This window comes from Cenococcum geophilum, assembly GCF_001692895.1.
Source record: "Cenococcum geophilum 1.58 unplaced genomic scaffold K441scaffold_22, whole genome shotgun sequence".
NCBI classification, from domain to species: Eukaryota; Fungi; Ascomycota; class Dothideomycetes; order Gloniales; family Gloniaceae; genus Cenococcum; species Cenococcum geophilum.
Genome location: NW_027137580.1, coordinates 193,039 through 206,213, shown reverse-complemented (window position 1 = coordinate 206,213; position 13,175 = coordinate 193,039). Strand labels below are relative to the sequence as shown.

Genomic DNA, 13,175 nt, shown 5'->3' with positions numbered 1-13,175 from the left:
TAATTTAGGCTTATAAACGCACTAGCAACGTTCTAAAAGCGTATTAATAATGTATTAGGAGAATACTTAGATGAATTTGTTATAGTATATTTTAACAATATTATTATCTACTTAATAACTAAGGAAGAACACGGGGAATACGTTAAATGGGTCTTAAAGAGACTATAAGAAGAATAGATGCTAGTAGTAATTAAGAAATACAAGTTCTTTACCAGGAAGACCGATTTTATTAGATTTATTATTAAACTAGGCTAACTTAGTATAGATCTAAAGAAGATTAAGGCTATAGTGAATTAGCAAAAACTAGAGAACATTACATAGTTAAGATCGTTTCTAGGGTTTTGCAATTACTATAGAAGGTTTATAGCGCAGTGGTTAAAGGATATTAAGCTACTTACGCGGTTAATAAAGAAAGAAGAACTATAGGCATAGGGGAAGAAGTAAAGAGAACTCTTTAAGAAAGTTAAAGAGTTATTTACCTAGGAGCCAGTTCTTAAGATCTATTAACTAAGACTAAAGACAGTTATAGAAATAGATACATTAGACTATATATTAGGGACATGCTTTATATAAAGGCATTAAGATAAATAGCACCTAGTGGTATACTATAGTCGAAAGATAACACTACTAGAGTTAAACTATAATATCTATAATAAGGAGTTATTAGGTATAATTATAGTATTAAAAAAATAGAGAGTATTTTTATAAGGTATAGAGAAACTATTTATAGTTAAGATGGATTATAAAAACCTAATAGGATTCCTAATAATAAAGGAACTTAACTAAAGATAGGTTAGATGGGTAGAGATGCTTATAGAATACTATTTTAAGATTTAGTATACTAAAGGTACAGATAATACGCGGGCAGATACTCTAAGCCGTAAAGCTAAACTATAAAATAAGGAAAAGCTATTAGGGGCTTTATTACAAAAAGATATAGACGGATTAATTAGGTATAATTATCCGAAAATTATAGTAACTTAAGAAAATAATAAACCAGAGAAAGTCTACAAGATACTAGAAAGCTTTTAGGTATAAAGAATTCTAAAAGCATAGCTAGAAGATCTACAGACGGATATATATAAAAATTAAAAAGTAAAGTATATCCTAAGAAGTATAGCAGAGTAGTTTATAGAGGACTTTTATAAGGAATTAACCTAAGGATATAATAGAGCTATAGGCTTAGTGTTAAGACTCTAGAAGGAGTACATTATTAACGGAATCTAGAGGATAGCCAGAAAAGTTATAAAAGAATATCTAGATTGCTAAAGGAATAAATTAATAAGGTATAAGCTATATAGAGGGCTACAACCTATTAAAATACTAGAAAGACTATGGGAGGTTATATTATAGGACTTTATTATTAAGTTACTAAAATTAAAAGATCCTATTACCAGACAAGATTATAACGCGATCTTAGTAATAGTAGATAAGCTTATAAAGTAGGGATACTTTATAGTATGTACAGAAGAAATCTTAGCGGAGGATATTACTAGAATCTACGTTAAAGAAGTGTTTATAAGATATAGAGCACTAAGTAAGATTATATTAGATAGAGATCTAAGATTTATAGCAGCATTTTAGGAAATGTTCTTAGCGGAGCAAGGAGTTTAAGCAGTAACTTCTACTATATATTATCCGCAGACAGACGGTTAAATAGAAAGATTAAATTAGACGCTAGAACAGTATCTAAGGCATTATATTAATTATGTATAGAACAATTAGGTATTACTATTACTAGTTATATAGTTTGCATATAATATAACACCTTAAAAAGGAATAGGCATATTACTATTTAAGGCAAATTACGGATATAAGCCAAGAATATCGTTATTACTACGGTAAGTAAAGAAAATAAGTAGTACAGCTAAAGAAAGAATAAAGATGTTAATAAATCTTTATATAGACCTTATAGAATTAGTAAAAAAAGTATAAAAGAAAATAAAAAAGTACTATAATATTAAGAGATCTAAGGGACCAGATTTTAAGGAGGGAGATAAAGTATAGTTACTATATAAAAATTTTAAGAGTTAACAACTAAGTAAGAAGTTGGACTATATTAAACTAGGACCTTTTAAAATTATATAGAGGATTTTACCGGTCATATTTAAGTTAAACCTACTAGCTAAAATAAAGATCTACCCTATATAGTATATTACAATGCTAGAGCTAGTATATAGGAATATTAAGCCACCGGTTTATAAAGCAGACACGTATAGAGAATAAGAAGAAGACAAATAATAAGTTTCGAAGATTGTTAATTATAAGGACATTAATAACGAAATATAGTATAAGGTTAAGTAGATAGGCTATACTAAGACTACCTAGAAGCTACTAGAGAATTTAAAGAATACTATAGGAAAGGTATAGGAGTATTAGAAGAGATTAGGTCAGGCAGTATTAATAAAGAAGAATTGCTAAAGAATAAGTCACCTAAGGGGGACCTAAGAAGAGCAGTTGCCAAACTACTTAAATCTATTTCCTTCTCTATTAGAGGAGAATCCGTTCTTTTATCGCCTAGTTCCTATAAACCTTATTAAATAAGCTTCTACTTCTTTAAACGAACTTTTTTATAGATATGTTCTAAACGCTAAAGATAAGTATAAGCTAGACGCTAAGCTTTAAGGACACGTGCGGACTCTTTTAAGGTACGCTAAACCTCAAGCAGCGCAGAGGCTAGCTTACTATTAAGCTTCGCAGCGGTAGATTAAATACGAGACCCTATAATAAATTACTTAGGGAACTTAAAGACTATTAAGAGTAATAGGATACGTATATTTAGTATTAAATATAGAATAAATGTTATATAATAAACGCATATTAGCGCGAGTGCATTTAGAATAAGAGGAAGGTTAGTAACTAGAAGGACTTGCGATTATAATATAACTTAACCCCTCTTTCGCATAATAAGAGTAAGGGATTACTATTACTTTACTAAGTAATAGTATCGAGGAGACGGTACGCAGGCGACGCTCAACCCAAGAGAGAGAAGAAATTACTTTAGGCATAATAAGCAATAATATTAACCAAATTAATTAGACGGATATTACACCTCTAGTAAATAACTTAGAGATATTTTAAATCTTTAAGGACGAAGATAAAGAGGAGGGAGATAGTGTTATAAACGCTTTAAGTATAATATTATAATTACTTAGAGAGGAGTTAGAAGAAGCTAGTTGGTTAATATAGGTATAGACTAGAATAGAACCCGTAGAACTATATAACAAGGAATAGTAAGCGAGTCATATAATAGTTGAACGTATTGGCTGCGTTAAACGTAAGGGATGTTACGTTTAATATAGATAAGACGTATATTACGTATAAGAAGGATTTTATAGGAGTACGGTTGTATATTTAAGGACCCTTAGTCCCTACCTAGATAGTTCCTTCCTTATAGTAATTCTTAGAATATAATTAGAGTTAATCTATTAGGCAACCACTCCACCAGTTATTATTACGTTCTTAACTTTTATACTTGCATTTCCTATACACCTAGCCCAATAATAAGCCCACTGTAGTTCTTGCTACAAGGTTCCGTTACAAAATACCTATCTTGCCCTATCTACCATTTAAACCATCTTTGCTATATTTATATATTGCTTATTTAAGTTATATGCCTATCCCTAGCTTCTTTTTTAAGTCTCCTATAAATATCTCCTAATAAATAACACTTGCGTTCCGCCCGGGCCTATATGCTAAGGTCTCTTATCCACTCCTCTATTAAAGGGTTTCTATAACAGGGTGTATAATTTAGTATTGCTTTTACCCTAGGGCCCAAACCTAGGCCCTTATACCTATTTATAAGGTATAGGAGGATAATCTAGTATTTAATAGGGGGCCTAATCCCTATAACTAGATACCTAGGTTACCGGATAATGTTAAAATAGGGGGCCTCTGCTACGCTTAGGGCGCGGATTACTTATATATATATAAAGATGCTATACGGTATATATAGTATTTATAGGAGGAAGGGGGTACGCCGAAGGGATAATACTTATCAATTTAATGTCTAAATATGTATATTAGAGACGTAGTAGCGGTGTTTAAACTTTTTGCTAAGGCTTACCCCTTAGTAAAAAGTCTTTGCACTACCACCACGTCGCTGCGTAGGCGCTGCGCAGCCGTATATACGTCTCTGCGTTCGCTCTAGTAGTTTATTAACACGATCTAAATGGAATATTAATAGTAGCTGCTAGGTTCCCGGGCTCCACCGTATGGGGGTGCAGAAGTCGCTTTTCTGGAGTCGTCTTTTTAACTGGTCTGGCGCCAAGGCCTGTGAAAACTCTGCTGTTCTGACGGCGTTAAGGGTTGAGTATTCGAAGGCCCCCTCTAGCCACAACGTAACGCTGCTGCATCAGTAATAGACGAGATCCTCTCTTTTAGCTTGACCATGCGGACAAGATAAGACGGAAAGGAACCCCTATAGGACTGTATGGGTCGGATCTCGATTTTGGTGTTCCTTTAAGTTAATAATTATATTATATTTTAATTATATTTCTTAATATATTGTCGGAATATATAGACAGGAATATATAGATAGAGGTTACGTGGTCACGTCTCTGATTAGTCATCCTTACGGTGACTTATTAGCCCCCTACTTAGGCACTGCGATCCTTACGATCCTTTGCTTTCTATACCTATTAAATAAGAATTAATTCCATAGTTAATAGGCCATATAAGTGCACTTAGGTGATACCGATATTGATTAATAGTTAATCTTACTAGTTGGCTATAGAGCAACAAGGTTCACTGCCGCCTTAGTAGCTTTGTTTAAAAGCAGCAATTTAATACCTAGCAGTAAAACTATACTAGTAAGCTTAGAATATATAAATACGCAACCTATAAGATATTCTATAGCATAAGATATTCTATAGCACGCAAATTAACACCTAGTAGTACTATGGCAGCGCTCTAGCCGTATATAGTATACCAGCTTTAATAGCACCTAACGTCTAACAGCCCTCGGGCAGTACCCCAGCAGTTACCTTAGTAGCTACCCTAGCAGTACTACGGCAGCGCTCTAGCCGTATATAGTATACTAGCTTTTATAGTACCTAACATCTAACTACTTAACTGCTTTATGTAGTATCCTAGCGTAGCTACGCAACCTAGCAGTAAACTACCCCCTAGTACGCGTCTTAGCATATAAATTAATATCTAATAGCCTTATGCAGTACTCTAGCGTTATAGCAACCTAGCAGCGTTAGTAGTACCCAGCACCTAATAACCTAGCGGCATTAGCAGTACTAAAATACCCAGCTACCTTAGACTTGCGGAAAACTAGTAATAGAAGTGTTACTAAGTACTAGGAGATACTAAGTTGCGTCCATTATATAGAACAACCATATTTACGAAGATTTGGTTAAGTACTTTAGGTTAGAAGTATTACTGAACTTAGGGTCCTAAGTTAACGTCTAAAACGTGCTCCCCTCTACCTATAATCCTAACACTATCTACTACCTTCCTTATAGATCTGCTACGTTGAATACCACGTCTAATAGCGCGCCTATAACGCCAGCGCGCTCCCTACCCTCTACCCTCTTAAATCTGCCGGCGTCTGCGGCAGCTATAAACCCTTAATGGCACTACCTTAACTTCCTAAAGGATACAAAAGCGGGAGCTGTACGGCTACTGGGCGGCGTTACTATATTAACACCTATAACAACAAAGCCTAATAGGAGTTTCTAACTATAACCGCTTGTTAAAAACAGATTTAGGATATATAAGACATGGTTTAATAACAAGAGCAAACTTTTAAAGTAAAATTACGCCAGTAGCAAGATATTTTAGACCTATATTGACAGCAGTACGAAAAAGTCTAGAAGGCGTATTAAGAGCAAAAGGAAGAGATTAAGGAGTTATAAAGCGTAGTTCAGCAATTATAGCAGTAAGCTATACTAGCGCAAGCTCCGCTAGCTTTACCCTCGTTAACTAAAGCTAAGGAGCTACGGCAGCTAAGCTTGTATAAGCCCCCGCAACCTTAAACCTGCGAAAAGTGCTCTACTACGTTCCCTTTAGGTTAAGCGCTCTTTAAACATTTGCCAGATTATTAACTATTTTAATATACTAAGTGCGAATCTATATTCCCCTTAAATACTACTCTCTATAAGCATATATGGGGATGTTGTCGTCTAAAAGATGTAAACGGGAATTCGGGTGTTAAGCTTTGTTAAGATAGAGATCTACTAACTAAATAATTGTGCCGTTACGCCTGTAATCCATCTAACGCTAGTACTGTACTACTATATACTATCGACAAACTAATAGCGCCGCTATGCCTGCTATTACGATACTGATCGTGCTAATATGCCTGCGATCTACCAACCGACTAATAGACAAGCTCTACGCTTGACTACTATTACTACCGCTAGTACCGTACTACTACCCGGATAGACCGCTGCTATGCTTGCAGCTAATTCCGATTTAACTGTTGCTGCTCTACCCGTAGCTTACCGATATTTTACTGCTTCCGCCTGCAGCTAACTAACACCTTACTGCCTTCCTGTAGTACCACAATTAACTTCTACTGCTTTACCTGTAGTAATATAATTAATAACTGCTGCTCTGCCTGTAGTACCACTATTACCTTATACTGCCTTCCACCTCCAGCTAAACTAATACCTTGCTGCCTTACTGCCTTCCTATAACGCCATAAGCATAAAGAAAGAACTGCTAGTGTTGGAATATATAGACAGGAATGTATGGACAGAGGTTACGTGGTTACGTCTTTGATTAGTCATCCTTACGGTGACTTATCAGCCCCCTACTTAGGCACTGCGATCCTTACGATCCTTTGCTTTCTATACCTATTAGACAAGAATTAATTCCATAGTTAATAGGCCATATAAGTGCACTTAGGTAATACCGACATATATTTTTACTATATATTATATATTATATAATTATAAACTTAAATATATTTTTTAATACTTACTATAGTTAACGTAGTTAATGGGGTTTTGACCGCTCCCCTAGTTATGACCGTTTGGAACTTTTGTTAGTTGTTTTCCACCAAATTAACATTTCGGCTCACTTTGATTTTCCAAACGGTCATAACTGGGGGAGCGGTCAAAACCCCGTTAGCCACGTTATAATAAAACATTATTAAATTTAAATTTATAATATTTAAGCTTTATTTATAGTTTTAATATATAAATTAATTTTATATAATTATAAACCTAAATATATTTTTTAATACTTACTATAGTTATAATAAAACATTATTATATTTAAATTTATAATATTTATGTTGGTCTCACAAGGTAATATCACGTAGCTACGGTTCGTAGATAGTATGATGATTGTTCTTCTTAATTGATTTAGAAAGCGAAGGATCGTAAGGATCGCAGTGCCTAAGTAGGGGGTTGATGAGTCACCATAAGGGTGACTAATCAGAGACATTGTAACCACGTAACCTCTGTCCATATATTCCGACAATTTAAGCTTTATTTATAGTTTTAGTATATAAATTAATATAAAATTAAATATATATATAATATATAATGTTTAATATATTTAATATATTTAATAATTATTAAAAAACATATTTATATATATATATATATATATAATATATTGTTTGTATTAACTTAATAATATAAGTGAGTTATATTTAGGGGCACGAAATACGTATAGTATTGTATACTCTTTTAGATAGTAGTAACTGTCAATTCTATTAAGGTAGACTACGTAATTTATATACTAACGCGCCCTCCCCTATAATTAGTTATAAGTGAGTAGTTGGTGCACCAAACGCGTAGATACGCGTTTGGTATACTAGGTGCTGTAATTATACATATATATAAAAAATAAGTATATAATAAAGCTATTAATAATAATAATAATATATATAGTATATAATAAAATACTACTTTTTTAGTCATAATTTTAATATAAATATGGCTTTATATTTTTTATAATTTTATATTATAAAAATATAGTCTTAATACTTAATAAGCTATATTTAAATTTTTATAAAATTCTATTATAAGGTTATTAAGTTATAGGTAGTATAAAAAGGTCAATTTTAGTCTTTTTTAGAGAGGAAAAGCTGTGCGCGAGGTGGCACCTTGCGTAAGGTGGCACAGACCCCTAAGGCGCGTTTAACGTGGAAAATGGGCAGTAAGAAAACCATAATGAAGCGTCAGATTGGACAACAGTATCCCAACAGCGCTGCAAACCACCTGCAAGACCACACAAATCAGGCCAATGAGCTGAGGGCGAACAACAAATAATGCGGCTTATTCGCCCGACTTGGTTGTTGCCTTGTGGCCTTCTACACATTTTAAAAGCTCTTAATCGAAGCTGCTCATATCTCCCTTCCCACTACGTCTCTCAGGCTCAGTGTTGTTGAATCTATCTTATATCATATTGTCTATAATATGCAGTATCTCCTTCGCGGCCTGCTGTGTGAGACCACTGTCTGAATCAAGCAAATAGCTGTCCTTGAGTGAGCCACAACACCACGGTACTTCGGCGCGTCAACGCTAATGGAACCTCGCGCGTCCAACCCGGAACAAACGAGTGCTACGCTAGCAGCAGCTCAGAGCACTTGTTCCACATGCCGTGCGGTGATGTCCAATCTACTTGTGCATCCTCTGCCCGGCAAACTTATCCAGGAGCCGTTCAAATGGCGAAAGACTCGGGCAGAATTTGATAAGTCCCTGCGCCAAGGCTGTCACCTCTGCCAAAGATTCAATGACAGATTCAAGAGGGCAATTTACGAACTCGATCTGTGCACCGACCCCAACCGCGAATTAGAGGATGAAATCTGCCTCACGATTGGCTATCTGTTGAACATCAATAACACAGTTCGCGTCTCCCCATACAATTACGGAAGTTTTGACACAATCGTATTTAAGACATCCATAGCTCGTGGTAGGTCATCAGGCTCGGCTGTAAACCTCTACAGGTCAGATTCACATTATATAGGGTTCCAAGATGATACACCGTTGACTGTAAGGCAAACCCATGACGTTAATTCGGAAAAAACGTACAGGCTTGCGACCACGATCATAGCGGCTGTGCCACTCTAACGGAATCACTCCTTCCCACTAGAGTCATTGATGTGACTTCAGATAATCCGAGGCTGGTCATGTCCCAAGGCCGTGCCCCATATGCGGTGCTTAGTTATTGCTGGGGAATGGCGCAAGCGCTGACTACGACCACGAATACGTTGAACCAGCATATCTTAGGTATCTCCATGAATGGACTTCCTCAAACCATTCAGGACGCCATTGACGTCACTCGCAGACTTAAATTACGTTATCTCTGGGTTGATTCTCTCTGTATATTGCAGGATAGCGAAGATGATAAAGCCGTCGAGATTGCAAAGATGGAGAAGATTTATCAAGATGCCTACATTACAATATCCGCGGCCGGCCCCAGCGACTGTACGCTCGGGTTTCTGAGAAATCTGGCGGACCCTTTGCCTATGCGTATGGCGCCCATTATACTTCCATTCCGAGCGGAGGATGACACGGTCGGCACCTGTAGTTTGTACGAGCAGTTCAGCGAAAACATGCGGGCCTCACTACATAAACGCGCGTGGACAATGCAAGAGCATTTACTATCACCCCGCCTGTTGGTGTTTTCGACCTGGCCCGTGCTGGAAGTCTTCTGGTATTGTCGCATGTATCTGGAAACTCCGGAAGCAGAAGCAGGTTTTGGCATCCGCTCCTCTCGAGGCGAATGGAAAAAGATGCATGAGCTACTGTCTCCACCCAAAACTTTTAGTCATGATGACAATGATGAAGCCCGTCGCAATGACCAGCTGAGGAACCTTGAATTAATCTGGAAAGGTGTCATGGAGGAGTATTCGAGCCGGAGGCTCACTCAAGTCACGGATAGACTTCCAGCACTCTCTGGCTTGGTCACAGCATTTCAGCCCTACGTCGCAGCTGATTACGTTGCTGGGATCTGGAGCAGATGGCTTGTTCGGCATCTAGTCTGGAAGGTCGTAAAGTCGGACTGCAGCAGACCTGCTCAATTGTCTTGCCCTACTTGGTCGTGGCTATCAGTGGATGGGTCTATAGAGCTCAGCTTATTCCATGGAGAAGCCCGCGTCATTGCCCGCGGCGTGGAGGTCTGTGAATGCTGGACAACACCGTTGGATGAAAAAGTGCCATTTGGTCAGATTAGAGAGTGGACCCTGAGAATACAAGGACATCTTCAACAAGTTAATCTGGAAAAAGATAGCACAAATACTTACAAATGCCTTCCGTGCTTTCCTAACCGCGCAGCATCAGAACCAGCCTATGTCAGGCTTGATACGGTAGACGAGCATATGCAAGTGGAGGAGAACTACGAAACATCTGCTAGCTACCAGGTAACCTATTGGTGCATGCCTCTCATGGAGTACATACCGCAAAATGCTGGCTGGGCCAAAGCTATTGAAGGGCTAGTGCTTTCTCTTACGTCTGAAGACTATCGGAGGATTGGGTGGTTCTCCTGTAATCGTGGATGGGATGGTTCATCACCGCTCTTTGAGGCTTCTAGTATAGAGCCTTATTATTGGGTATTTGATTGCGAGAAATCTGCCATCAACATTAAATAAGCCTCTCGCTGTACAGACATGACAGTCTGAGGATATTGCATCTCGGCTCAGTGATGTCAGCGGTTAGGTTAGGTTACAAAAATAAGGCCAAAACCGATCCAAAATTCGGATTTAGGCTACTAACCGGTTATATAACCGGTTAAACTAGATCAACCGGATAAAATATATAGATTTTGGAGTAATATAGTGTATAAAGCGGTAAAGGTGCTTAAGGAAGGTACGGAGGAGTTATATAAAGTAATAAAATAGTATATAGAGGTCCTATAAAGCTTGCAGGACGTCAGCAGTAATATTAGCGATTAATAAGCAAATTAGAACGTCGTACTTACTATCGCGAGTCTTAGCATAGTATTAAATGATGATTAGTCGTTAATTATAAAACAATAAGGGTAGTATATGGGCAGTAATAAGGGTAACGCGATGAGGGCAGTAATAAGGGTAGTAATAATAAAGGCGACACGTTATGGGCGACGTAATATAGGCGACGCAATAGGGATAACGCGGTTAGGAATAACCACCGTAACTTTATTAACTCTATTAAATTAACTATATCTAATGGATCTGGTCATCTACAAAGCCTTGAACGGATTAACTAGGGCGTTACTACACGGCAATTTTAAGCCAATAGACAAGGCTTGGCTCCCTTAGGTGATGTTCGCCCTTACCCAAATCCTTACCACTAAGGCCTTACTGGTTCCTGGTTACCTGGTTATCGCTAAAACTTCAGAACCGATCCAGATTAAGCCAATAAAATCGTCTAACCGGTTAGGCTTTGAATTTTGGTTTAACCGAACCGATCCAATGAAGTAACCTAACCAGTGACATCACTGTCTCGGCTAAATAGGAAGAAATACTCTGTCGCGTTGTATACCAGGCCAATGCCCATCTTTCGAACTGTAATATTTAACAGTAAATTCGTTATTCGAATCCTTTGCCACTCTGGTAGCAGAGAAACAGTAAAGCTGCCCAGTAATACTTGGCAATTCGCTAAATTTGCGTCTTTACATTACTAAACCTTCGCTTGTGTTCAGGTAGAGATCTACACTGCCACGACTGTCTATCCTGAACTCAACTTTACGAAGACTCTACACGGCATTTCTATCATTTAACCTCTTTTTAATAACACCGTTTCTAAAGCAACTACTTATTTAACAGCTATAGAGGGTATTCTCAATACATACCAGAACTAATGAAGCAAAGCCTAACGGAAAACACGCGAACTGTTACGAGGCAGTATGAAGTCATCATCCATGACTGATTACTTCTCTCCACCATCTAGGGAAACATAAAAAAATTATAAAGGCTCTCCCCGACACAAACATGTATTGATCTCATCCCCACACGCAAGAAGCACTTCGCGCTAGCCTATATCCCAACCTCGGAACACTTCGCAGCCACATCAGCCCCGCCCGGTATATCAGTCCATTTCCGTTCTCTCGGGTTCCAGCACCCAAGCCATATCGCTTCCAAGCGACCGCAGAGTTCATTCGCCTCACAGCTCGTTCCTCAACGGAACCTGGTGCGCAGATCTGACCCACCAGCTCAGTCAGCCCCATCGATAAACAGCAAAACATTAAAATAAAGAGCTGTACTTACCCGCCATCAGCAACAACACCAGCTCCCTCATCCACCATCCCATGCACCTGCCCGATCTCCTTCAGCGCGTCCACCATGCTTTTCACCAACCCCGCTGTGCTAGCGCACACGCAGTCCGGGTAGCACTTCCCGCGTGGGCAGACGATTACGGTTATTTGTTGGTTTGTAGGCCTGTGGCCGCTGATACCGTGAACGCTGGAGTCGGCTGGGATGCAGTCGATGTCGTTGTGCGGGTCTTGGCCTGGTGAACAGATGGCTATGAGGCGCGGGGCTGTGTCGTTGCAGGTTGGGAGGATAGGTTGTCTGCGGTGGGGAGAAGGGGCGGATTAGTTTGGTTGGGAGGGGTCTAAGGGGGGGCAGAAGGGCAGACGTACTGGTACCCCGCGACGGTTTGATTCCGCTGCAGCTCTTCGCCGAGTTTGGCGGCCAGCGGTTGCACTTCGTGCACCATGCTGGCTGCTATCTTGGCTTCGTGCTCGGGTTCGGGCTCTGGGCATGGGCAGCACTGGATCTCGGACAGCCCTGGCAGTGGAACGTGGATCCCGGGAGCTAGGCCGCCGATGGAGCTGACGCTACCAAGGGAGGAGAGGGCGAGGCTGGCTGCTGAGCTTAGTTGGAGCTTCATGCCGCAGCAGCCTTGCAGACAAAGGGGGTCGCTGGCTAGGGCTGCGCTTGCGAGCATGGAGGTGATGATGAGTGTGCGGGAATGCATTGTGGGTGATGTGGGATTGGATACTTGTGCAAGTAGGTTGGAGGTAATGAGGGATGGTGATGGCTAGAGAAGAATTTTGCAATGCTCGAAAAGAGACTGGGGAGAGAAGATGAGATTTTGCTTGGATGAGGAATCGCACGACGAGAATGTCCTCAATTTATATTACAACGCTCACAAACCTAGTCGTCGAAAGCTCACAAAACTCTGAAGTCTGCCTCGGCGGTTGTAGCTGTGCTTACGTCACGACGAATTGACCTATGACGGTAAAGGCTTTTATCTTCCTCTTCCAGGGACACGCCCTTTAAGCTGCAG

At 39.0% G+C, this 13,175-nt stretch overlaps 2 protein-coding genes across 2 annotated transcripts; one reads left to right on the top strand and one right to left on the bottom strand.

The window, feature by feature from the left end:
* Positions 1–9,094: 9,094 nt before the first annotated feature.
* Positions 9,095–10,033, top strand: K441DRAFT_561306 (HET-domain-containing protein; the record flags this gene model as incomplete). Its single annotated transcript, XM_067643531.1, has 1 exon — positions 9,095–10,033. A coding segment is annotated over one exon (939 nt), but the record flags the coding sequence as incomplete, so codon positions are not given.
* A 1,653-nt stretch (positions 10,034–11,686) lies between these two features.
* Positions 11,687–12,896, bottom strand: K441DRAFT_660074 (uncharacterized protein). The gene is made up of 3 exons (XM_067648640.1): positions 12,526–12,896; positions 12,152–12,454; positions 11,687–12,084 (listed from the first exon to the last, which is right to left on the bottom strand). The coding sequence occupies exons 1-3, from the start codon at positions 12,831–12,833 to the stop codon at positions 12,048–12,050; spliced, it is 648 nt and encodes a 215-aa protein (XP_067503758.1). The 5' UTR covers positions 12,834–12,896; the 3' UTR covers positions 11,687–12,047.
* Between the last annotated feature and the right edge of the window lie 279 nt (positions 12,897–13,175).

Bases quoted from the DNA above. Each gene is read 5' to 3' on its own strand.
- K441DRAFT_660074 (XM_067648640.1), bottom strand. From the start codon at position 12,833: ATGCTCGCAAGCGCAGCCCTAGCCAGCGACCCCCTTTGTCTGCAAGGC. The intron at 12,455-12,525 runs GTACGTCTGCCC...TCCCCACCGCAG, and splicing joins CAAACCGTCGCGGGGTACCA to ACAACCTATCCTCCCAACCT. The intron at 12,085-12,151 runs GTAAGTACAGCT...CTGGTGGGTCAG, and splicing joins GGTGTTGTTGCTGATGGCGG to ATCTGCGCACCAGGTTCCGT.